The sequence below is a fragment of the Hyperoodon ampullatus genome (genome assembly GCF_949752795.1).
Source record: "Hyperoodon ampullatus genome assembly, chromosome: 11".
Taxonomy (NCBI): Eukaryota; Metazoa; Chordata; class Mammalia; order Artiodactyla; family Ziphiidae; genus Hyperoodon; species Hyperoodon ampullatus.
In genome coordinates, this window is record NC_136924.1 from 40594885 (window position 1) to 40618879 (window position 23995).

A 23995-nucleotide genomic window follows, 5' to 3' on the forward strand; every position below is an offset into this window, starting at 1 on the left:
CTGGGAAGCAGGGACGTGGTGCATGCGTGGTGGGTTGGGGTCTCGCACAATCATCGAAATGTGGGCATGTGGGGTGAGACCCTGAGACCCAAGTCCAGTCCCTTATGAGGTAGGGAATGAGGACCAGAGAGGACCAGCTCTGCCCAGGGTCACACAGCGAGGCCAGACAGAACACACAGGCACCCAGCATCGGCTGCTTCCATTCAGGGCTTCGTGGCTCCCGGTATCTCTGCGTCCAGAGGGCTCCTGCTTGAACCTGCGGGCTGAGCCCTGTGGTGATGTCCAACTCTGCCGGGCAGGCTGAATAGGGGACTGGTGTTGTACAAAGCCCTCAGCACCGAGGACGGAGCCCGAGGCCCTCAGCTCCACTCCAGGGAAGCAGGATGCTGGGGTCCCGTGCCCCCTGCCAGGAGTGACCCTACCTGGACTGTATGGAAAGCATGCCCCACCCCCCAACCAGGCGTGAAGACCAGGGCACACGTACCTTCCAGCAGGGGTCCTCATTGGCTAGCACAGGGAAGAAGGGTGGAGAGCATGTTAGAGGGCACGGGAGGGGCACCAGTCAGGACTGGAGTCCACGAGGCCCAGTGTGAAAGGAGCATGATGGGAGTGTCACAGGCCCCAGTGACTCCTGGATCCTCACCCAGGGCCTGATGGGAGTGTCACAGGCCCCAGTGACTCCTGGGTCCTCACCCAGGGCCTGGTGGGAATGTCACAGGCCCCAGTGACTCCTGGGTCCTCACCCCACAGGCCCCAGTGACTCCTGGGTCCTCACCCAGGGCCTGATGGGAGGGTCATAGGCCCCAGTGACTCCTGGGTCCTCACCCAGGGCCTGATGGGAGGGTCACAGGCCCCAGTGACTCCTGGGTCCTCACCCAGGGCCCGACGGGAGTGTCACAGGCCCCAGTGACTCCTGGGTTCTCATCCAGGGCACCATGGAAGTAACAGTCTCTGCCCCAGTCATGGCCAGGACACGCCCAGAGATAGGTTCATGGTGGCCCCTGAGCTCCCCGAGGCACATGGCAGCTGTGAGCTGTCCAGCGCAGGGAACATCGCTCCAGGGGTCCCTCAGAGTGACTTACTGTCAGCTCGTCTTCAGCCATAAGGCACTTCCATTCTAGTGAGTGATGCCAAACCACGTATTTTAATGATCACAAAAAGTAGTTTTCTTTTTAATTTCTGGAAATCATACCATCCAGTGGGAAAAACAGTTCCTGCGTGTACACAGCACTCGACAGTTTACAAAGTGCTGTCACGTTCACCCCTCCTGTCACTGTCCCAGCTCTGAGAGGCCGGGACTATTATGGGCCCATTTTATATAGATCAGCAAACCAAGGCCCAGGGAGGTAACGTGGTATGTGAGGACAAGCGTGGCCATGGCGCAGGGGGCCTGGTGAGCTGTGATGCACTATCTGCTGGTCAGCAGCCATGTGGCCGCTGCTGTGGACAGGGCAGGCTGGGTAGCCAGGCCGCTGCCTGTGGAGGGAGGTACGGCCCAGCCCAGCCCCACAGCTGCCCTGCGGGAGAAGTGCTTACCTCTTGCTGTGAGGAACAGGGGCGTGTTGAGATAGTTGGACGCCAGCCGCTTCCTCTGCAGGGGACAGAAAACCAAACCAAACCACCAGATCAGGAGGGAGCCCTCCTGGGTGACACTGACCCCGCCCAGGGCTCACCCAGGACAGGCTCCCCATCCTGGGCTCCGGACTCCAGCCGGACACCCACGGCCAGAGGCAGAAACGGGTACAGACACAGGGGCGTGGGGACGGGGAGAGACAGGTTGGCGAGGGCAAAAGCCAGCAAAGGCTCTGCCCACGGGTCCATCCCTGCTCCCCGTGGGAATATCTGCCTCATTCAGGAAGGTTAGGGCTCTCCGACTGGGGCAAATCAGTAACAAAGCTGACGTGTGGCTGTCCATCTGTGTTCCTCCTGTATCTTCTTTCTCAGCTGGTTCTGGGGTCAGGTGGGGAAATGAGGTGTATTATGGACTGGCTCGCTAAACCCCACTTCTCGGCATGAGTTCCAGGAACCCTGACCACAAAGAGTGGCCCCTGGTGCCCAAAACATCACGGGTAGATGGAAGTTCCTGGTATATTCCAGAAGGTGGCTTTAGTCCTGGGCTTTAGCAACCACAGGCCACGTGGGTTCAGACTTTGGTGGTTCGACATGGCTTTGGCTGTGGCAAGAAGATGGTTCTAGGCTTGGGTGATGGGCTATAAACCCATCTCTCTCGACATGATTGGGCCGTGTTCAGGGCCAAGGGAGGGACCCACGGGAGGGCTACTCCTGGGCTACATATGTGTCCAGGGCTCAAGGTCACAGGGCTTTGCATCGGCTCTTGATTCGCTAATCAGGTCATCTCTGGCCGTGGCCACAGGCTTCGGAGAAGAGGTCACGGCCATGCCCACAGAGCAGGGGATGCTTCCATCAGTGAGCACAACCAAGGGGACAGCGCCCATACTGTACAGAGGACACACCGTCTCCTTGGGTGGAGATGCAGAAACGGCTCTGTGACTCTCACAAATGGGGCCCAGCGCTTGGGGCCGTCTCAGGACATGGCTTGCTCAGAAAATTGGGGAGGAAGTGAGCAGGTATAAACACGTGTGTTCTCCGAGCAGGAGTCGGGGGACAGTACAAGCAAGGACAGGCGGGCGGGCTGGGGAGCCAGGCGACGCAGACACAAGTGGGCTCTCCCCACAGGGCCACCCACGGGAGCCTCCCTCCCAGTGAGGGCCAGTTTGTGAGCCATAGGTTTGGGACCACTGGCCCAGGCTGACGAACACCCCAGGGGAAGCGAGCACGGCATTTCGGTGACCCTCCTCCGGGCCCTGCAGAGTCTTGCTGACCTCTGGAATGTGCCAGGCCCTGGCCTCTGCAGACATGGCTCCATGTCAGGGGGTTGCCTGACTTCGGGGCCTTCAGGCAATGGCTTCCATTCTCGGGGAAGATTCCAGGGAGTTTTCCCTAGGAAAGCCCAGGGCATCTGGGAAAGGCTGCTGGCAGCCTCTGCAGAGCCAGCTTCTGGGAGATGACATCTGGATTTTAGCCTAGAATTTTGGACTTTAATTTGCAAAGGCAAGAAGATCTCATTCTGGATTCCGTTTTTCCCTGGGAATGTGCTGATGGGAGGGGGCCAAGGTGCTCCCATCCTTAAGTCCTGACACTGCATCACTGGCTGGTGTTTGGTTACTCTCATCATCTCCTTACAGGGCCGCAGCGGGCCCCGGGCAGGCAGTCTGGACGGGATTTGGACTGTGAGGGAATTCCCTGTCTTGGAGTTCACTTTAATGCCCTATTTTACCAGTTTCGGCTATCCGGGGGAAGTGCACGCTACCCACCATGAGGAAACAGTCTTGGAGCCGGGGTACCGCCGTGTGAAGGGGAGCTGGGCTCAGGGCTTCGGGAGGAGGGAAAGCCGGGCATGCCAGGCCACGTCTCTTGCTCCTGGCCTCGCGCCTCCACACGGAGGGAAGTCAGCTGGAGTCACGGCCGCTCCCTTCCCTCCTCCCCGGGGGAGACAAGGATCCACCCTCACTCAGCCCAGCCCCTTCCGGGACTTTCTCTCTGTGGCCTCACATTCTCGGCTCTCCAAGTCACGAGCTCCGCCAAGCCGGCCGGGCTCCAAAGTTGGTCCCGAGTGGTCCCGGGAGGCCCAGGCGGCCAGCACTGCCTGCGAGCAGACCTCATGTCGGATAATCAGGGTGAAGAATCGGAGCCGGCTGCAAGCGGCATCCCGAGCACACCCCCCAGGGCAGCCTAGGTGAGGCGCCCCACTGACATCCCGATCCTCTGCATCTGTCTCTCAACTGCTTCTGAGCCCAGGAGGTAAAGAAAGAATTATTGATGGCACTCCCTGAACTCTAATCCCTGGAGGGGCAGGTGAGGGAGGCCAGCCCAGGGGAGCCTCCCCCTTCCCTGGCGTGGAGACGGCGGGTCCCTCACCTCTGTCTCTAGGAGGCCGCTGTAGGCGGGGTTCGCTGTGCTTCTTCTCTTCCGCTCCTGGCGCTTGCTCTGGATTTCTGGAAAGGCACAGATGCAGCAGTTACTGGCATCTTCCTGCCCCAGGACCCTGGATGCCTCCTCTGCAAACCCCGGGCGCCACCATCCCTTCCTGCCCTGCAGCCTCTCTGCCTAGCATCCGCGCCCCAGAGTGGCCCCGGGCGGGTGGGTGCCCTGGGAATTGCTCACTTTGAGGCAGGACGGACCTGCTGGCCCCAGGCTGAAGGACTGACTGGTGGGAGGATGGGAGGTACCCAGAATCCAGGCACCTGCTCTCAGCAAGGCCCCGTGTGCCATCCTCTGGCCCGGGGATGTCTCTCATGGGACCCTGGGGACAGCAGATGCCCGCTGGTCAGACGCTGGCCTGGCTGAGCTGCAGGGTGGGACTCCAGGCTCCTGGGAAGGGCAGGTGCAGCCTCTGTTCGGCAGCCTGACCCCCAGGACACCAGGCACGAGTCCTCCTGATGGGGGCCGGCGTGGTGGGCCTCATGCAGCTCGAGAACTGGGTTTTCTCTCCCCTTCATTTTCATTTTCTTCCTTTGCTTTGACTGCCAGGTGGGCCCTGTCTCTCTGTGTGTAGCTGTTTTGACATTATTTCCGAATCTCTGTCTCTTGGACCTGATTTCTTCTCTGAAACTGTTTCAGTATTATTTGTGTGTTTCTTGTAAGGCAACTCAGACCCTCTTTGGGAAAAGATAGGGTCCAAATAAATAAGTATTTAGGGTATCATGGGCAAGAGGGAGGAGAGTTTCCACAATGAGGATGATTTATAAAAATCACAACATTCCCAAATGTATTCGCAGAGTGCTTTTATCTCAGTCGCCACGACACCCCTGCAAAGTCTGAAGATGTGGTTTTCCTCACGTTGTAGATGAAGAGACTGAGGTTCAGAGTGGGGAAGGAGCCTGCCCAAGGTCACCCAGCTGTAAGCAGCACGGCCAGGGCTTGAACACAGGACTTCTGACTTGGATGTGCAGGCCAGTCCCACTGCCCCAGGCTGCCTCCATGACCCCAAAGGCAGAGCATAAATAGCTCTCAAAGGCCGCCAAGCAGAGCTGGATTCCTTACACTCAAGTTCAAGCAGGAGTATTCAGACATTCAGATGGAAAGCTCAGAGAACCCCTTCCAGCCCTGCACAGCAGAAGGAAGGGGGCCACGAGCAGGGGCTGCTCAGATGAGACTTGCCCACTGGGGCCAGGTCAGTGGAGCCTTGGGGGTCTGGGTGGCTGGGCCACACTCCTGTCCCTCTCCACCCAGATCTACACCCCAGCTGCCGCCAGAGAGCAAGTCAGACCCAGGGAATGCAAAGGGAGGTGGCCGTGGAAAGGCCTGGACCCACCTCCTGGGCACGTTTGACTCAGCTGTGCACGGGAGGCTCCGGCGAGTTGTGTGGGCTCCCCAGGTACCCTCCCTTCCCCGGGCTTCAGTTACTCACCTGCTGTGATGGAGAGAACCTCCACCTGAGATTAAAGCCTGTAAGTGCCTTGGGCACTGGGAGATTCAGTTCATTCCCTTCCTTTCCTCGATTTTAAGGAGGAAAAGCAAGTTAGTTTTCCTTCCCAAATCCAGATTTACCTGCGGTGTAGGGATGTTTTCACTTTATAAAATAATTTTAGCGGTGAGGTCAGAATCGTGGAAAACACCCTGAGCTGGGAGTCAGGAGACCTGGATTCCAGCCTGGGCCTGATACTGACTGGCTGTGGGACCTTGAGCAAGAAAATCAACTTCTCTGGCCTCAGCTTCCCCACAAGTGCAACCAGAAGGTTGGTTTCCATGCTTTCCAGGCCCTTAGATTCTATGACGACGCACAGACCTCATTTGTGATTGATCTTATCGGGAAAGTCAAACAGCACCTGTAGTATTACGCTGACCTGTCTGCTCAAATAATGTTCTGGTTTCCACCGATGGGTTTGGGGGCAGACAGGGCCCATGGACCAGTTCGATAGCAGGGGAGGTGGTGCTGGGCACTCCTCTTGGTTCTTTACAACAGTCCCAGGAGGAAGGGTGGGTTATTGTCCCATTTCACAGACACAGAAACTGAGGCCCAGAGGAGCTGGGTGACTTGCCCAGGCCTGAGTAGTTAGTAACGGCCGAGCTGGGCACCTTGCTCTTATCACTTCACTGTGCTGCCTCCAACTTGGAGGCAGGGAATGCACAAAGTCCCTCCAATAGACACAGTGGGTTTTGTGCACAGTCACAGGCTGGGAAAGCAGGCAGGCGCCTTGGTCTCTGTGATGACCACCTGGCACTTGGCATCAACCGCGCAGAAGGTGGGTCACACCTGGGTGCTGCCATCTGACTGGGAATTCGAGACCCACTGCTTCTGTCTGATGCCAATTCAGCAACCCCCCGCCCCATCCCACAGGCCAGGCCCAGCTCCGCCACAAGGATCCTCACCTTCCAGATGCTCCGTTGTCACCAGGCCCAGCGCTACCATGAAGGCGATTTTCTGAGGGAAGGAAACAGAGAAGGGTTAACGTGGCTTTTCTATTTTGGGTTTCCTTAGTTTTCATTTAATGCACTTTCTCTGTCCCAGGACCCCACCCAGGACCCCATATGACATCAGTCATCCTGTCTCCTTAGCTCCTCTGGGCTGTGATAGTTTCTCAGACTGTCCTTGTTTTAGATGACCTTGGCTGTTTGAGGACTGACCAGGAATTTTGGAGGCAGACTCTTGTCTGGGATCTGCCCGATGTTTTTCTCAGGATTAGAGTGGGGTCCTGGGTTTTGCAGGGAGACCACAGAGGTGAAGGGCCCTCATCCCATCCCCTTGGCGCATCGCACGCACCGTCAACATGGCTGATCACTGTGATGTTGACCTTGATCACCTGGCTGAAGTGTGGCTGTCAGGCGTCTGCTCTGCAAAGTCCCTCTTTACCCCACCCCCGTCCACGCTGTCACCTTTGGGAGGAGGTCACTACGCACAGCCCACATCTAGGGAGGTGGGGATTAGGTCCCACTGGTGCTTTTTTTTTTTTTTGGCCATATAGACTTTTTAAAAATTGTACGTAGTAGAATTTATCAGTATTTTCTTTTGCAGTGTCTGGATTTTTGCATCTTAGCTAGAGACTCTGAGTTTAGAAAGCAAGTTGCTTATTTTTATCTTAGTACCTAGAGTTTCACTTTTTCCATTAAAATTTTTGATCTATTTGGCATTCATCCTGTCGTATATGGTATATATGGATTCATTTTATTCCATGTGGCCACTCGTTTTTTCCAATACCATTGATTGAAAATTCCATCTCTCCGCTTTTCACTGAAGAGTGAATCATACACTAGATTATCATACACACACACACACACACACACGGCCCTCTATTCCATTCCTTAAATCTTCCCATCTATTCATGAGCTACCACCTCACTTTTAGTTTTCAAGGCTTTACAGTAATCTGATAGCATTAGAATCCCATCCCTGTTTTTTCCTGTTCTGAGCTTCCTCGGCTCTTCTTGTTTATTTTTTCATGTGAAATTTAGAAACCATCTTCGGCAGTTCTGACAATGAGGGAGTCAGTTGGTATATTTCCTGGGATGATGCTAAAATTATAAATTAACCTAGGACATAACAACAACCTAATAATATTAAATTTTCCTCTCTAAAACCACAAGGTGCTTCTGTTCTTTGTCTTCAGGAGTTTCAAACTTTTCCTCAAACAGGTATTGATTATCATGTTTATTCCTTGGCATTTCATCCTTCTGTTGCAATTGCAAATGCAGTTGTCTAGAAAGCTTCTAACAGGTTGCTATGTGTTTCTCTAAAGACTACTGACGTTTGTAAGTTAATATCACACCCGCTGCCACGCTGAATTCTCATTGTCTGCAGCAGTTTTTCCACTGAGATTCTCCTGAGTTTTCTACAGCATCTCAAATAGCGACTGTTTACTCCTTCTTTCCAGTTTTTACTTCAATGCTGTTGAAAATAGTTTGCCTCAATTTGTCAGCTTTAAATCATATTCTTCGATCCACTGACAGTTCCAACTCTACAAACGTGACAATCTGAAAGCTTATTCCTCCTACCTTCTCTCCCTCGCTCTCTGTTCACTTAGGTGAATCTTACACATTAATATTTATGTGTCATCTTATACATGTAATATTTACATTCTGTTCCAGCACCCTTATCCTGTTTGTTTTACTCTGTAGTTAAATATGCACGACGCTCAACCAGCGTTGGTGCCAAGCTTTCCCAAGCGTCTTGTGGTCGATGGGGGTTGAGTTTCTAGTAGTTTCTCATGAATGGCTCATGGGAACATCATTTCCTGAGTTCTTGGCAGATTTAAAACCTTTAGTCTGTGGCCTTTCAACGTGAAGGACATCTTGGCTGCACCTAAGATCCTTGGGTTCCCTTCTCTCTTCCCGCTCTCCTGTGTTCTGGACTGAATGGTTGCTGTGGAAAAGTGAGAAGCCGGCCCAGTTGTTCTCCCTCTAAAGCGACTTGATTGCTTTTGCCTGGATGCTTACGTATCCTTTCGTTTCCATTAAGTCAGTGACTTTACTGGGCTGTGACCCAATGTCAACCCAGCACACACGTCAACTTCCCCTGGTACCTAGTGCGTCCTTGCAGTATAGAAATTAAAGTCTCCTTTTATTTCAATAAATTTTCTTGAATTACCTTTTTTTTAAATTAAAATTTTTTTAAATTATTATTATTTTTTGGGCTGCTTTAGGTCTTGGTTGCTGCACGGTGGCTTTCTCTAGTTGTAGCGAGCGGGGGCTACTCTTCGTTGCAGTGCATGGGCTTCTCATTGTGGTGGGTTCTCTTGTTGCGGAGCACAGACTCTAGGCGTGTGGGCTTCAGTAGTTGTGGCATGTGGGCTCAGTAGTTGTGGTGCACGGGCTTAGCTGCTCCATGGCATGTGGGATCTTCCCGGACCCGGGCTCAAACCCATGTCCCCTGCATTGGCAGGTGGATTCTCAACCACTGTGCCACCAGGGAAGTCCCTTGAATTATCTTTTAAAAACAGTGAAGCATCACCACACCATGAAAAGTCAGGCCCATCAGATTCAATCCTGTAAGACGTGTGCTCATGTCAACACAAGACTACTAAAAATGACTGAGGTGGCCGCAGATCTGCTCAAACAGGGGTTCTGAGGTCCAGCAAGCTTCAGCCAATTGATGCCAGCGCAGGCTGCAATTTGGTGCCACCTGGTTTCAATGTCACTTCTAGGGTCCTGTGACTGAATGGACAGTGGCCCCTAGGAACCTGCCAGCCCTGGCACCCCCTTCACTGGCCTGAACTGGGAAGACTGGGCTGGGCCAATACTAGCGGAGCCCATGCTCTGCCTCCTGATTCCCCACTCAGCCTTCCCTTCCCTCCAGCCCTTCCTCCGCAGAAGATAACTTCAGCCCACCATCACTGACATAACAGGAGCAAACTGCCTACCACATTATAGCCAAATTCATATCGCAGGGAACCGTGGGCGAGTCTTACTGTAGCTCTTCTGCCCCGTCATCCCGGTTTTCTTCTTTAAAGCCTCCAATTATCCACCTGTTGTATCTTCTTTGCTTGTCTTCTCTAGGTACCACTTCCTAATATTTAAAAATCCATTCTTTCTTGTTTTGTATACTTCTCTCACTCCTGCCTCCTAGGTCTCACTCTGTCTTCTGCTGTGTCTACGGTGCCCTGTGCTCCCCCAGTTATGTATTTATGTGATGGTCTTCCTATTTTTTCCTGAACATTTTCAGCTCACATTTCCCTCTCTCCAGTACTTCGGCCATTTAGCCATCTCTTCCCTCAGTCCTTGTCGTTCAGCACTGCAGTTTCCTCCTTAGCAGTGATTACTGTATTGATTTCTTTCTTTTAATTCATAGTAGAATACTGGACTTTGGCGGTAGTATTTTTTATTTATGGTAAAAATTGCTTCTCTTTTTCATATTTCTCCTTACGGCGGCTTTGTACTCTTCAAATATGGTGCCTCAGTGGGATTCTGTTTTATCATGCCTCCTTGCTGCCCAACAAGGTCAAGGAGGGTCCTGTGGCACCTTCTCTGCTCCTGGAGGCCTTACGGAGGTTCTCTTTCCATATTCCTTTGTGTGGTCCCAGCCCTGTCTACCCTAAGTGCAGCTCATAGACACTGCCTGTCCTTTAGCACTTGAATACAGACTTGTGGTCCTCAGTATGGATGACTCTTTCTGCAACCTGCAGCTCCTTGGCCTTCAGCAAGGCCCCGCCCACACCACTCAGTTCTGCTGCTTCATATATATATATATGAATATATAATTTATACATATATATAATTTTATATATATATAAAATTACATATATACAATTTTTTATGCTTCTTTGCATCTCTGTGCTATCTCAGTGGTGCCATATTCCAAAGCACTAATTACCTCTGTTCATCCTATTAATTTTTTTATTTCAATCACCATGTTTTTCATTACCAGATTTTCAAATAATTTTTGTAACTGTCTGATGTTTAATTTTCATGATTTTTTTGTTTCATTATTCCTTATTTATTTCAAGTGGATGTTATTCCTTTATTTTTAACTTCTTTGAGTATCCTAAACATATTTAAAAGTCATTGCTATGAATACGCCACAAAATTAGCTTCATCTTGAATAAATTCATGTTCCAAAAGTTGATTTTATTGATTGCCCTTCTTAGCATTAGATTGCATCATGTGTTTTACAATCCTGTCTACAGACTCACCTTGGGCACTGCTTCTTTTCTTCTCTGTTTTATGTTTCATTTTCTCTCCCTACTGCTTACCCTCGCCTTATAGCAAGTTTGCAGTCACCCTGGCCTTGCCCAGCCCAGGGGTGGCCCCAGGCACAGGCTGGCTCCTGGACTAGCAGGGAAGCCTGGTTCTGCTCCTCTCTTGCCAGAAGAATTTTGGGGACCCACTGCCCCTTGGGAGCTGCCTGGTCACCCTCATCTGATTCTGAACCTGGGGGCCACAGTCTGGAGTATCCGTCGTGCTCACTGCCTGTGTTTCTGGGACACGGTGATGCACAGCTACATCTTTACTACTGGCTCTTCCTGCATGCTATCTGTTGTTGCTGAGGGTTTGAGGCAGAGAGGTATGGTCCAAGCGAGAACTCAAAGCCATCCCAATGGGGGCTGTGCTCTGATGGGTTTCAAGAAAGGGGGTGACCAATACAAAATTGAGGAGACCCTGCCATTTCTGATGATATAGATGAAACTTGAAGGCATTATGCTGAGAGAAATAAGGCAAACAGAGAAACACAAATGCTCTATGATTTCACTTATACATGGAATCTTAAAAAAATGAACTCTTAGCAACAGAGAACAAATTGGTGGTTGCCAGTGGCAGCAGGTGGAGCTTGGGGGAAATGGGTGAAGGTAGTCAAAAGCTACAGATTTCCAGTTATATGATAAATAAGTACTGTACAGCATTGGACTGAAGTTAACAATACTGTCTTGTAAATTTGAAAGTTGCTAGGAGTAGATTTTAAAAGTGCTCATCACACAAAAAATAAATAACCATGTGAGGTGATGGATGCGTTAACTACAATTACCCATGTGATCATTTTGCAATATATACATATATCAAATCATTATGTTGCACACCTTGAACTTATACCATGTAATATGCCAATGACATCTCAATAAATTCTAAATGGAAGAATTTTTTAAAAAAGAAGACGGGTGACTTGATTATTTCTGAATTGCAGAAAGATCCTTCTAGCTGCAGAAGAACCCATCTAGGGGTTGGGAGCCTGGGCAGGGCCAGGGCAGGAACCGGGGCTGTGGCAGCAGGGATGGCGTGGAAGGAGGGAGCATCCGTGTGCACAGGTCTTGCCCAGAGAGGCAGCCGGGGCTGGCGTGTGGCAGGGCTGGAACAGGGCTGGAACTCCTGCTCTGGCTGTCATTCCACAGGGCACGTGCTAATCTGAGGGTGACCAGCTGGGACAGATGCTGCCCGAGGCCAGGATAATGAGTAGCACAGAAAAGGCCAGGCTCTGTCCTAAAGAAGGCAGAGGACTTGGGACAGGAAGGAGCCTATGGGGCCTGGGGCAGAAGCCTGGAGCCCCAGTTCTGTCTGGGTCGAGTGGCGGACACGCTGGCCTCTCTCAGCCCGCCTCCTCCTTTGTACAATGAACACTGTAATTCCTGCCCCACCTACTTCGCAAAGCTGCTGGGAGGATGCGGGAGAGAAGGGGAGGAAGCGCAGTTAGCTATGAAGGCTCACTCGGCAGAGAGGTGGGCTCACTGAGCGGGTCCCTTCGATGCCTTGGGCGGGCACTATCATCTCAGCTCATCTCACAGGTGCCTGCGGGCTCAGAGGTGCTGTGCGTGTGGAGTGTATGGACACTGAGACTTCGACAGCCGCTACCCCAGAAGCCACCGTACAGCTGAGCCTTACAAACAACCGTCAGTGTCTCTTTACCCCAAATCCACGCCCCACCCCAGGACCCCTGAGCCCGCGCCTGGCTCAGCGGGTGAAGTTTCTGGGGCAGCTGTTGCTCTGGCCTCAAGTGCTCCTGACCCAGATTCTTCACGAACAGGTTCAAAGGCCACCACGAAACCCGCGTCTGTGCAGCACGACTGCTCCCAGCCCTCTTCTGAAAGCAACTTTAATAAGAATTTTTACACCAGGACGTGTTGTAATTGCAAGTTCTATTTAAGTCATTACACGTATTTACACTAATTATGTAATTAGATGTAATTATACTAATTGTATAAATGCACAATAATTGACTAAGATATACTTTGAAAGAACAAAGAGAATGTACCCAGGAAACCTTCCCGAAAATTAAGGGTGCAGCAAACCCCATGGGAGGACAGAAGGGTGCTCATGGGAGCCTGAGCTGCGAGCTGGCCCCAGGCCTCACCCCGCATACGGTAGGGGCTCATGCATTGCCACCAAATGGAACGCGTTGTCTCTCTTGAGACAGAACTGGCTCCATCTCAGCCTCGGTGACTGGTCGACTCTATGAATTCCCGGCAGGCTTTCTAGACATGTCAAAGGACAATAACCAAGTCACTCTCCTGCTCAAAGATATTCCATGGCTCCCCACTACCCAAGGAATCCAGTTCCACCTCGGCAGCATGCATCGGGTCGTCCAGGATTGGGCTCTGATGTCTATCTTTAACCCCATGTCTAGAAATTCTCACGCACACATGCTACCCACGGTCCAAACAGACCAGCTGACTTTCCTGGGAGTGCTGAGTCCTTTCCCCTCTGCCCAGGCAGTGCCCTCCCCCTGCCTCTTGCTCTTTTTCTGAAACCCCACCTGTTCCGCTGGTCCCTTCGATTGTGCCCCTCCCCTGCAAGGCCTTCCGCAGTCCTTCCAGATGGAAACACGGCTCTCTCCCTCTCCCTGGATCTCCCACAGCTCAGAATCTGTAACTCTCTGACACCTGACATTTTTTTAACCCAAGTTCAAGTCCTAGTGGTCGTGCCTGTGTCTGCCAGTAGGAGTGAGTTTCCCTAGAGCCAGGATGGACTACAACTGCCCCGTCTCAGTGTCCCCACCCTCAGCCCAGAGCCTGGCCTGCAGCAAAGGCTAAGACACGATCGACAAATAAATGAATGGATGAATGACTTCTTTGGATGACAGCACTTTGATAAAAAGAATCAGAAGGAACTGGAGGAGCCCAGAGGGATCTCTTCTGCCTGCTGGGAATGGGTGGTCAGGGAAGGCTGCCTGGAGGAGGTGGTTTCTGAAGGGAATCTTGTAAGATAAACCAGTCAATAGGGAGAGAAATGGGGGCTAGGCAGGGGCAGTCACATGGAGAAAGGCCCAGGGGGTGGTGATTTGGGCCCAGGATGGCTGAGGATGCAAGCAGGAACACAAGGATGTCGCTTGCTGTGACCAAAAATTCCACAAAGAGCTGACGTTTAAGGCATTCAGGGTCCTGCTGTGCCACCTTCAGACGTTCAGTGAACAGTGGGGTGGAGGGAGGAGCAGGGCTGCTTTAGGGCCACATGTGCCAAGAGCAGCGCTGTCCCCTGGACGGAGGGTCCTGAGGACAGGGGGACGGGTGGTGACAGCGGGGGCTTGGGGTGGTGGGTAACAGCCAGCAGTGCCCAGGCACTGTTCTGGGGCCTCGGCAGACACTGACTCGTGGGATCCTCCCAAGAACGCCGCCAGGAAGGCAGACTCACCTGTGCCATCCTCACAGATAAGGAAACAGACGCGATCTGCTCCCCACCCCCGTGCACCCCGCCACACCTGCACTGGGATGCAAATCCAGGCAGTCTGGTCTACGGTTGGTGCTAACCACTGCCCCACGCTGCCGCTCGGCCAGCAAATCCGGGACACACAAAGGCTGAGACCTCAGCTCACTGGGCCAGTGCTGCCTGGAGCTCCCACTGCCCAGGGCGGCTGTGCTCTGGGCTTGTCAGAGTGAGGCCCATCCCCACTCCCTAGGCAGCCGTGTCCTACAGCGGCCCCCAGACCACAGCCACCCACCTCGGGGTTCTCCTGGCTCGGGGGCCGGTCTTCCTTCTTCTTTTTGGTGGCCTGAGCTCCCTGAGATGGCTCCTCTGTGGGCGGCCGCGACTCCGCCGTGCTCTCGGGCTGCGTCTGCACTTGAGGCTGAATGATGATGACCTGGAGACGGGGCAGAGGGGTGAAGGGGGGAACTGGAGGGCCCAGGGAGGGCAGGCACACAGAGCCCAGGGCCAGGTGTGTCCGCCCCAGACGGGCACAGGGCCTCGAATGGCGCGATCACAGAGGAACGAGGAGGCCTGCACCCACCTCTCCAGTCCACGGGGTGCCTGCACCCTAAGGACAGTCTGCACGAGAAACGGTCCTGGTTTAGGAACCAGAAGGCCTGGGTCCAATCCTGTGCTACTGTCTCCCAGCTGTGTGCCCTCAGGGAGGTCACTTCACATCTCTGAGCCTCCGCTTCCTTATCAGTCACACCTTCGCAATACCTACTTCCAGGCCGGCTGTGAAGATTCAGGTGGCAAGAACTCAAGGCAGGTTGGGTTTCTTTCTCCCCAGATCACATGCAGGGAAACTGAGGCTGAGAGGGCTCAGACCTGCTCCCTGCCTGAGGTCATCAGGTTAGGTAGCAGAGGGGCTGGGACCCTTCCCGGGTCTGTATGGCTGCCTGCCCTGCCCCACCCACCCCCACACACCCAGGCCACTGTTTCTGAGGTGCTCAAACCTGGCCTGGGGGTTCGGGCAGGTGGGAGAAAGGAGGTCCCGTTTTGCTCACTCTGAGGGGCCCTGCCAATCCTGGGGGGATGGAGAGGGGGAGAGGAGTCTAGACCCCACTCAGCATCAGGCAGAGCAGCCCCGATCCAGTGGTCCTCATGGGGTTCAGGTCTCATTGGTTGGGGTGAGGTGCCTGGAGCTGAGAAGTTTGAGATTGACTTCTGCTGCCCGGCCTCTCCCTAGGCCACAATTGCCTTCACCTGTGAATCATCTAGCTTATTTATTTTTTTGGACATTGAATTGGGAAAGAATCGTTCTTTTTCATGGATCTAGGTAAAAGAATTTACCAGGAGCAGCCCTGGGTCTGGCCTCAACCAGGACTGACTCGAATTGTTTTTCCCTCCTAAGAACACATAGTGACTTGTGAATTTTTTTCTCGGATACTTGCAGCAGACTTTTTTTTTTTTCTTTTTTTTCGTTTTCTGTGACTTGTGAATTTGAAGCTCTTACACATGAAGAGAAAATGCATCCCATTTTTCTGCTGGCTTAAGGGAAAGGACTTTGTTCTTCTTTGTAACATAATTTTGAAATCCCAGAATTCTCTGGATGGAAAAAAATCCTCCCTTTTTATATTCATGGGAAGAAAACAGTAAGATCCCCCGCAGAAAAAGGGCAAAGAATATCCTCAGATGAGTCACATGGAAGGAGACAGGATTCTTGAAAAGTACAGGGAAACCTTCAAGTTCAATACTAACCAAAGGAATTCCACTTTCAACGACCAGCATCTGTTTGCATCAACTAAAGGAGCAAAAAGCATTTAAAAATGACAACACTGAATGCTAGTGAGGTTGCAGTGAAAAAAGCACACTCAACCAACAAACATCTGCTAAGCACCCCCTCTGGACCAGGTACCATCCTGCGGTGCACGTTTCCTCACTGGAACTTGCCATCCGACCCTGGCTGGCGATAATTCTTTAGGCTTGGAGAATCCTTGGGGATACTGTCCCTAAGTGGGAGAGCTCAAAAACATACCCAGAAATATACTGAGTGCAATAACATACGGCTGCAGGAGAGTGGCTGACACTAGGGCTGGGAAGTAGGGGACACGGGCCATAAGCAAGAGAGGGGCAGCCTGGTGGACCCTGAATTGGAAACAGAGGAAAAGAGACCAAAGAGAGGAAATGGAACCTCCTGTGCAGCCCCAAACACCTGACACAATCATCAAGGAGCTCAGAGGGGAACAGGAAGAGGATCTTAGTTTTAAATCTTGGCAACAAATCATAGATATTCCGTTCAGGCACCCAGGGTCCCAAAAGTCCTTGACTATCTCCCTCCGTTGGCAGAGACTCTTCCAGTTGTCCACTTGGCCACACATTTTATTAATTAATTATTCCAACAAGTGAAGTAATTCATCCATCGACCAATCATTCTTTTCCTACTGGTATTAATTCATTCAGCCACACAGTCTTTTGCTCACATATTCATTCCCTTGTACCCCCATTATTCCCACGCCAATTCATTCACTCATCCACACCCTCATTCACACACCATTCATTCTACCACTGATTTATTCATTCACTGGTACACGCCCCACCCCCACCCCCCCATTCACACACTGATTCATTCACTTATTGTTCATTCCCACGCTGTTCATTCAGTCCTCTGTTCACACTCCATTCCTTTGGCCACCTAATCGTTCCGCCATCTGGTCATTCATTCTGCCCGGGCCCCCTTCACCTGGCCCCTCGGGGAGCCTGCCCGCAGGCACCCTCACCTTGTTGTCGGCACTGATGAGGAGGGGCTGGACTTTGACGCTGTCGCTGACCACGGACACGGCGGTGCTGGGGGCCATGGCGTTGGCATTGCTGGGGGCGGTGGAGATGAGGGCATAGGCTACCCCAGCACTGCTCAGAGGAGAGGTGACGGTGGCAGGCGCGGCGAGGGCACGAGGCTGGCTGCCGGGCGTTGGCACATGGCTCACGGTGTTGTTGGCAGTGGGAAGGGCTGGGCTGGGGTTCTTGATACTGACCACGGTGGCCTTCTGGAAGGTTGGGGGCTGCTTGGGTGGCCGGTCCCGACCCGGGGTGATGGGGAGGCTGTCTGGAATCAGAGTCTTTGGCCTAACCTGGGGAGGGAGGGACAGTGGCACAGTCAGATAGACACACAGACGGGGTGATGACAGCCACGGCAGATGACAGGGGCACAGACATGACCTGGTCAGGGACTCCCACGTTAGAGGTGAGGAGATGGCAGCGGAGAAACCATGGACCTGACAAGGCTGCCCGGGCCCTGGGCGTGCACTGACTGGCCCGGGGGCTCTGGTCGTGGGTGTGTGCCTGTGTGCGTGTGTGTGCACGCATATATTGGGGCAGAGGGAGAGGTGGCCCTTGGACTTTTACAGTTGAGGGGTGTACGTGGGAGTGAAAACTCCTAGGAAAACAGCACTGACCTTGAGCAGAAGCCTTTCCTTGAAGCCCAGTCCTGACCCTCCCTTTTGCTCAAAAGCCTTCTGTAGCTCCTCACAGCCATCAAGTCACTGATGGACAAAGCTCAGCTCCATTTTACTCCATATCCAAAGCCCCCAGAAGGCCTCTGCTGACGTCTCCAGTGCTATGTCCGCTCCCACTTCCCCTTCCAGTGGCACCAGGCCTGCGGTTCTGGTCTCCCCACTGCCACCTGCCTCCTTTTCTCACCCCTGTGTCCTCATGCTCCAGTATCCTTCTGGGGTGCTCGTCCCCTGAAGCCTGCCTCCACCTTGGACTAGCAAGACTTCCTACCCTCAGAGCCCTGCTTCTAGCACCATCTCCTCCAGGAAGCCCTCCCTGACCCCCAGGCAGGCTATGAGCCTCCTCAAGGCTCCCATAGCCCCCGTGAATCTGTCTGATTCAGGCCAATCACTCTGGGTTCAAATCGTCTGATTCTCTGTCTGTCCCCCTCCTGGAATCTGAGCCTCTTGGAGACAGGATCCTGTCTAATTCAGCACAGGTGGGCATTCAGCGAGGCTGCCACAAGGACAAGAGGGCCCAGGGCAGCCGCCCCTCACTGTCCTCGAGCTGGGGGCATCTGCCCAGGCCTGCAGCCCCAGGACAGGCAGGAGCCGTTGTCGCCTGTGCAGCTGGCAGCCCCTCGCAGCTCAGCAGCAGGTGCCCCGCAAAGCTGCATACTGGGCGGTACCCAGCAGGCTTCTGCTCCAGACCAGGCCTGGCTACAAAGGCTTTGTGCCCCGATTTAGTCCTCACGGCCGCCAGGGAGGCACTGGCACCACCCTCTCTGAAGACGAGACGCAGCCCAGATGACTTGCCCAAAGTGCAGAGCCCAGTGGGGGACCCTGGCTGGAACCCAGGCCTATGGCCTGGCGTCTGCGCCATCTCCTGAAATGCACCCTTTTGTCCAGAGTTTCTAACACTTTTTTGACTGTGACCCATATTCAAAAATCTCCATTAGGACTTCCCTGGTGGTGCAGTGGTTAAGAATCTGCCTGCTATGCAGGGGACACGGGTTCGAGCCCTGGACTGGGAAGACCCCACATGCTGCGGAGCAACTAAGCCCGTGCACCACAACTACTGAGCCTGTGCTCTAGAGCCCGTGAGCCACAACTACTGAGCCCACATGCCACAACTACTGAGCCTGCATGCCTAGAGCCCGTGCTCCGAAACAAGAGAAGCCACTGCAATAAGAAGCCCATGCATCGCAACGCAGAGTAGCTCCTGTTCATCACAACTAGAGAAAGCCCACGTGCAGCAACGAAGACCCAATGCAGCCAAAAATAATCAATCAATCAATAAATTTATATATAAAAAAATCTCCATTACGTCATGATCCAGTCCAGAAAAAAATTGTTCACGAAAAAGTGCTTATGATGCGTCTTGGTATTTTCTGCTGTCTTCTAGTCCAGCCTAGTTTATTCCATTAAAAAAAAAATCCTGGTCATGACCCACTAAATTGATTTCTCAATTCCTCACTGTGTGAAAAACTGGGTCTGGTCCAAACACCTCCTCTGAAGGGCAGGCAGAGGAGGCAGGAGAGGAAAGGGACTCCCACGACGTCACACCCAGCTCAGGGCTCACCTAAACCTCACTGCTGAGGGGCTGTGGACAGACAGACAGACAGACAGCCCGGGGCCCACCCGCAGGCTGCTTACCTGAGGTAGCACTGCCGCTCCTTGCCCGGCCAACCTCTGCAAGGAGCTCACCTGAGGACCCGTGACAGGCACTGCAGTGATGGTTCCCAAAGCCTGGAAGACAGAGGAGGGCGGCACTGAGACAGGACACGGCACCGGGACTCACGCGACCCCACCCAGCTGGGACCCGGCGACTCTCCCCAGCCTGGCGGCGCAGGGGTGCCTTGGAGACAGTGAACTCTGCTTTCCTCTCTTAATGGTAAGCTTTTAAATCATGAAAGTAATATGTATCATGCAAGAAATTTTGGAAACCAGAAAAAGAAAGAGAATGGCATCCCCGGAAAACTATCACTGTCTCACATTAGCTTCCTTTTTTTTTTTTTTTTTTTTGCGGTACGCAGGCCTCACTGTTGTGGCCTCTCCCATTGCAGAGCACAGGCTCCAGACGTGCAGGACCAGCGGCCATGGCCCACGGGCCCAGCCACTCCGCGGCACATGGGATCCTCCCGGACCGGGGCACGAACCCGTGTCCCCCGCATCGGCAGGCAGACTCCCAACCACTGCGCCACCAGGGAAGCCCTAGCTTCCTTTTAAGTACATTTTCTCTATAGCCGTATGTGGAATTCTGTAACCTGTTTGTATTTTTTTCATATTGATTCCCTGTAAACATTTTTTTTTTTTTTTTTTTTTTGTGGTACGCGGGCCTCTCACTGTTGTGGCCTCTCCCGTTGCGGAGCACAGGCTCCGGACGCACAGGCTCAGCGGCCATGGCTCACGGGCCCAGCGGCTCCACGGCATGTGGCATCTTCCCGGACCGGGGCACGAACCCGTGTCCCCTGCGTCGGCAGGCGGACTCTCAACCACTGCGCCACCAGGGAAGCCTTTGCAAACATTTTTTGTTATTTTATTTGACCTATGAACATACAAACATGCAAAGTGAAAAGGAGGGAGGAAGGGGCAGAAAGAAAATGAAGGAAGGAGAGAGTCTGAGAGACAGAGAAGAGGGAGAGAGAATAGAGCAGGAAAGACAGAGAAGGGAGAATAAGGAGTTTATTAGATTTATAAAAATCACATTAAGTTTACAGAGTACATACAGCTCAATCTGCCTATAGTTGTGACCTCAATAATCCTGCCAAATTTCAGGACAGGTTATTTAGTAAACATGATGTATATCTTTTTTTTTTTTTTTTTTTTTTTTTGCGGTACGCGGGCCTCTCACTGTTGTGGCCTCTCCCGTTGCGGAGCACAGGCTCTGGATGCGCGGGCTCAGCGGCCATGGCTCACGGGCCCAGCCGCTCCGTGGCATGTGGGATCCTCCCGGACCGGGGCACGAACCCGTGTCCCCTGCATCGGCAGGCAGACTCTCAACCACTGCGCCACCAGGGAAGCCCCCATGATGTATATCTTGACAAAATAAAGGAGGCTACTAATAAGAACCAGCGAAGGGGGGCTTCCCTGGTGGTTCAGTGGTTGAGAGTCCGCCTGCCGATGCAGGGGACATGGGTTCATGCCCCGGTCCGGGAAGATCCCACATGCCGCGGAGCGGCTGGGCCCGTGAGCCATGGCCGCTGAGCCTGCACGTCCGGAGCCTGTGCTCCGCAACGGGAGAGGCCACAACAGTGAGAGGCCCGTGTAGCGAAAAAAAAAAAAAAAGAAAGAACAAGCAAAGGTTCATTAAGAAAAAAATCATGCTAAACTTGGAGTTTCCTTCCTTCCCAGTTTCCTTGGACTTGTCTTTCCTCATTTCCCCAGAGTGGAATCCACTCTCATTTTACCCAAAGACACAGCACCACTCACACCAAACAGAATGTGATGTGTAACCTGTTTTTCTACTTGTACTTAAGGACACATGTAAGGTTTCCTGACGTTGTTACAATCTCCATAAATCACTCCTTTAATGGTTATAGAGTCTTTCATTCAGCAGACATCATGCTATTTCCTCAGCCAATCCCATCCTCCTAAAAATTTGGGTTTTATTCCCATCCTTTTCCGATTAATAAACAGTGGTACAATACATATCTCTATGGATAAAGCCATTTCCACATCACAAAGTATTTCTGTAGGACAGAGTCTGAAAACAGGAATCAATGGGTAGGAATTTTATTAATTAATTTAGTTAGTTAGTTAGTTAGTCTGCACTGGGTCTTCGCTGCTGCACGCGGGCTTTTTTCTAGTTGCAGTGAGCGGGGGCTTCTCATTGGGGTGGCTTCTCTTCTTGCGGAGCACGGGCTCTAGGCATGTGGGCATCAGTAGTTGCAGCACGTGGGCTCAGTACTTTCAGCTCACAGGCTCTAGGGTGCGCAGGCTTCAGTAGTTGTGGCACTTGGGCTCAGTAGTTGTGGCTCCCAGGATCTAGAGCACAGGCTTAGTAGTTGTGGCACACGGGCTTAGCTGCTCCGCAGCATGTGGGATCTTCCCAGACCAGGGATTGAACCCGTGTCCCCCTGCATTGGCAGGCGGCTTCTTAACCACTGCACCACCAGGGAAGTCCATCAATGGGTAGAAATTTTAAAAGGTAGGACTATTTTGGGCCCTTGATATATGTCCCCACTGTGCTAACTCAGGAGGGGCCATGACCAGGGCTCACCCCAACACACACTCAAATCTCAGCCTCCGAGTCAGGGCTCTTTCCAGTGCATGATGGGATGGCCACACCTGCAGCAGGGTGGATATTTAGGATGTGGAGATGGGAGATGACACGCTCCCAGGGACTCCAGGCCCACACAAATACAGAGGATGTGTTTTGGGGTGCCCGTTTGCCTAAGGTCCCTTTCCTAGGAATCAACACTACCTACAGCTGATGAAGGGGAGGTTCCACATGGCCACGTTTGTACCCCATGAGCCTGCCTGATGGGGAGAGGCATCTCTCACTTGGGGCCAGCCAAACCACCAGTGACCAGAGAGGTTCTCTCTTGAACTCAGAGGCCAAAATTCTTAACAAAGTGTCAGCAAATCACCCCCAGCAATAATATGAAGGATAATACATCCTGAATGAGTTGAACTTATCCCAGGAATGCAAGGCTGCATCACCATGTGAAAATCAGTAAGAAAAAATTGATATGGTTATCTCAATGTATGCAGAGAAAGCACTGAACAAAATTCAACAACCATTCATGATAAAGAATTTCAGCAAACTAGGAAGAGAAAGTAACTTCCTTAACCTGATAAAAGGCATCTATAAAAAATGAACAGCTAGGGCTTCGCTGGTGGCGCAGTGGTTGGGGGTCCACCTGCTGATGCAGGGGACGCGGGTTCGTGCCCAGGTCCAGGAAGATCCCCCACGCCGCGGAGCAGCTGGGCCCGTGAGCCATGGCCGCTGAGCCTGCGCATCCGGAGCCTGTGCTCCGCAATGGGAGAGGCCACAACAGTGAGAGAACTGCATACCACACACACACACACACACAAAAAGAACAGCTACCATCATACTTAATGATGAATGTTCTTCCACTGAGATCAGGAATGAGGCAGGGATGTTCTCTTACCACTCCTGTTGCCATTGGACTAGAAGTCCTAGCCAGTGCAATAAGGCAAGAAAAAGAAAGAAAAGGCCTTCAGATTAGGAAGAAGAAATAAAACTGTCTCTGCAGATGGCGATAGCAACTACGTAGAAAATCTGACAGAATCTACAAAAAAAGGCTGTTAGAACTAATAATTGAGCTTAGCGAGGTTGTAGGTATACAAGTTCAACATACAAAAAGCAATTGTATTTCTATATACTAGCAAGAACATTTAGAAATTTTTAAAAAATGTTTACCTGCCATTTATAACAGCATCAAGAAATGAGGAATACTTAGGGATAAATATGACAATAGCTGTATAAGAGCTGTACACTAAGAACTTTCAAACACTGATGAGAGAAAGTTTAAAAAGACTTGCATAAAGAGAGAGACATACCATAACCATGGATCAGAGGCCAGTATTATTAAGATGTAAATGCTCCCCAAATCGACCTATGGTTTCAATACAGCCTCCATCAAAATACACCCCAAAAAGGGTAGAAAATGACAAGGTCCTTTTTAAATGCATGTGGAAATGCAAAGGACCCAGAATAGCCAAAACAACATCAAACAAACAAAGTGAAGGACTTATATTTCCCAACTTTAAGACCTATTATAAAGCTACAGTAATCGAGACAGTGTGGTATAGGTGTTAAGTTATGCAAATAATAGATCAACGGAACTGAACAGAGTCCAAAAATAGACTCAAACATATATGGTCAATTGATTTTTCAGCAAAGGCTGCAAATTCCATTAACATAGTGGAGAAAGGACAACAGTTTCACAAATGGTGTTGGAACAAGTAGATACTCATATATTAAAAACAAACAAGACATACATCTCACATATTTTTTTAAAAACCCAAATGGATCAGAAACCTAAATGTAAAGCCTAAAACTGTAAAATTTCTAGGAGAAAGCACAGGAGAAAATCTTTGGGGCTGTGGGTTAGGCACACACAGTGTGTGTCTTGGATACAACACCAAAAGCATAATCCATATAAGGACACATTAATACACTAGACTTCAAAAAATTAAAAACTCCTGACGTTGGAAAGACAGTGTTAAAAGAATGAAAAAACGAGCCACAGGGCTTCCCTGGTGGCGCAGTGGTTGAGAGTCCGCCTGCCGATGCAGGGGACATGGGTTCGTGCCCGGTCCGGGAAGATCCCACATGCTGCGGAGCGGCTGGGCCTGTGAGCCATGGCCGCTGAGTCTGCGCGTCTGGAGCCTGTGCTCCGCAACGGGAGAGGCCACAACAGTGAGAGGCCCGCGTATCGCAAAAAAAAAAAAAAAAAAAAAAACGAGCCA

At 51.8% G+C, this 23995-nt stretch overlaps 1 protein-coding gene across 2 annotated transcripts in view; it reads right to left on the reverse strand.

Annotated features, from left to right (window-relative positions):
• The window catches only part of PHF21B (PHD finger protein 21B), a gene marked incomplete at both ends in the record, with an annotated part of 93503 nt that overhangs the window by 4065 nt on the left and 65443 nt on the right, over positions 1-23995 (reverse strand). For both annotated transcript variants that reach the window (XM_079714589.1, XM_079714590.1), the window contains 7 exons: positions 485-507; positions 1537-1591; positions 3940-4016; positions 6394-6445; positions 14377-14517; positions 16844-17194; positions 19211-19303. In XM_079714589.1, coding sequence (XP_079570715.1) covers positions 485-507; positions 1537-1591; positions 3940-4016; positions 6394-6445; positions 14377-14517; positions 16844-17194; positions 19211-19303 — 792 coding nt within the window. The remainder of the gene's footprint in view (positions 1-484; positions 508-1536; positions 1592-3939; positions 4017-6393; positions 6446-14376; positions 14518-16843; positions 17195-19210; positions 19304-23995) is intronic.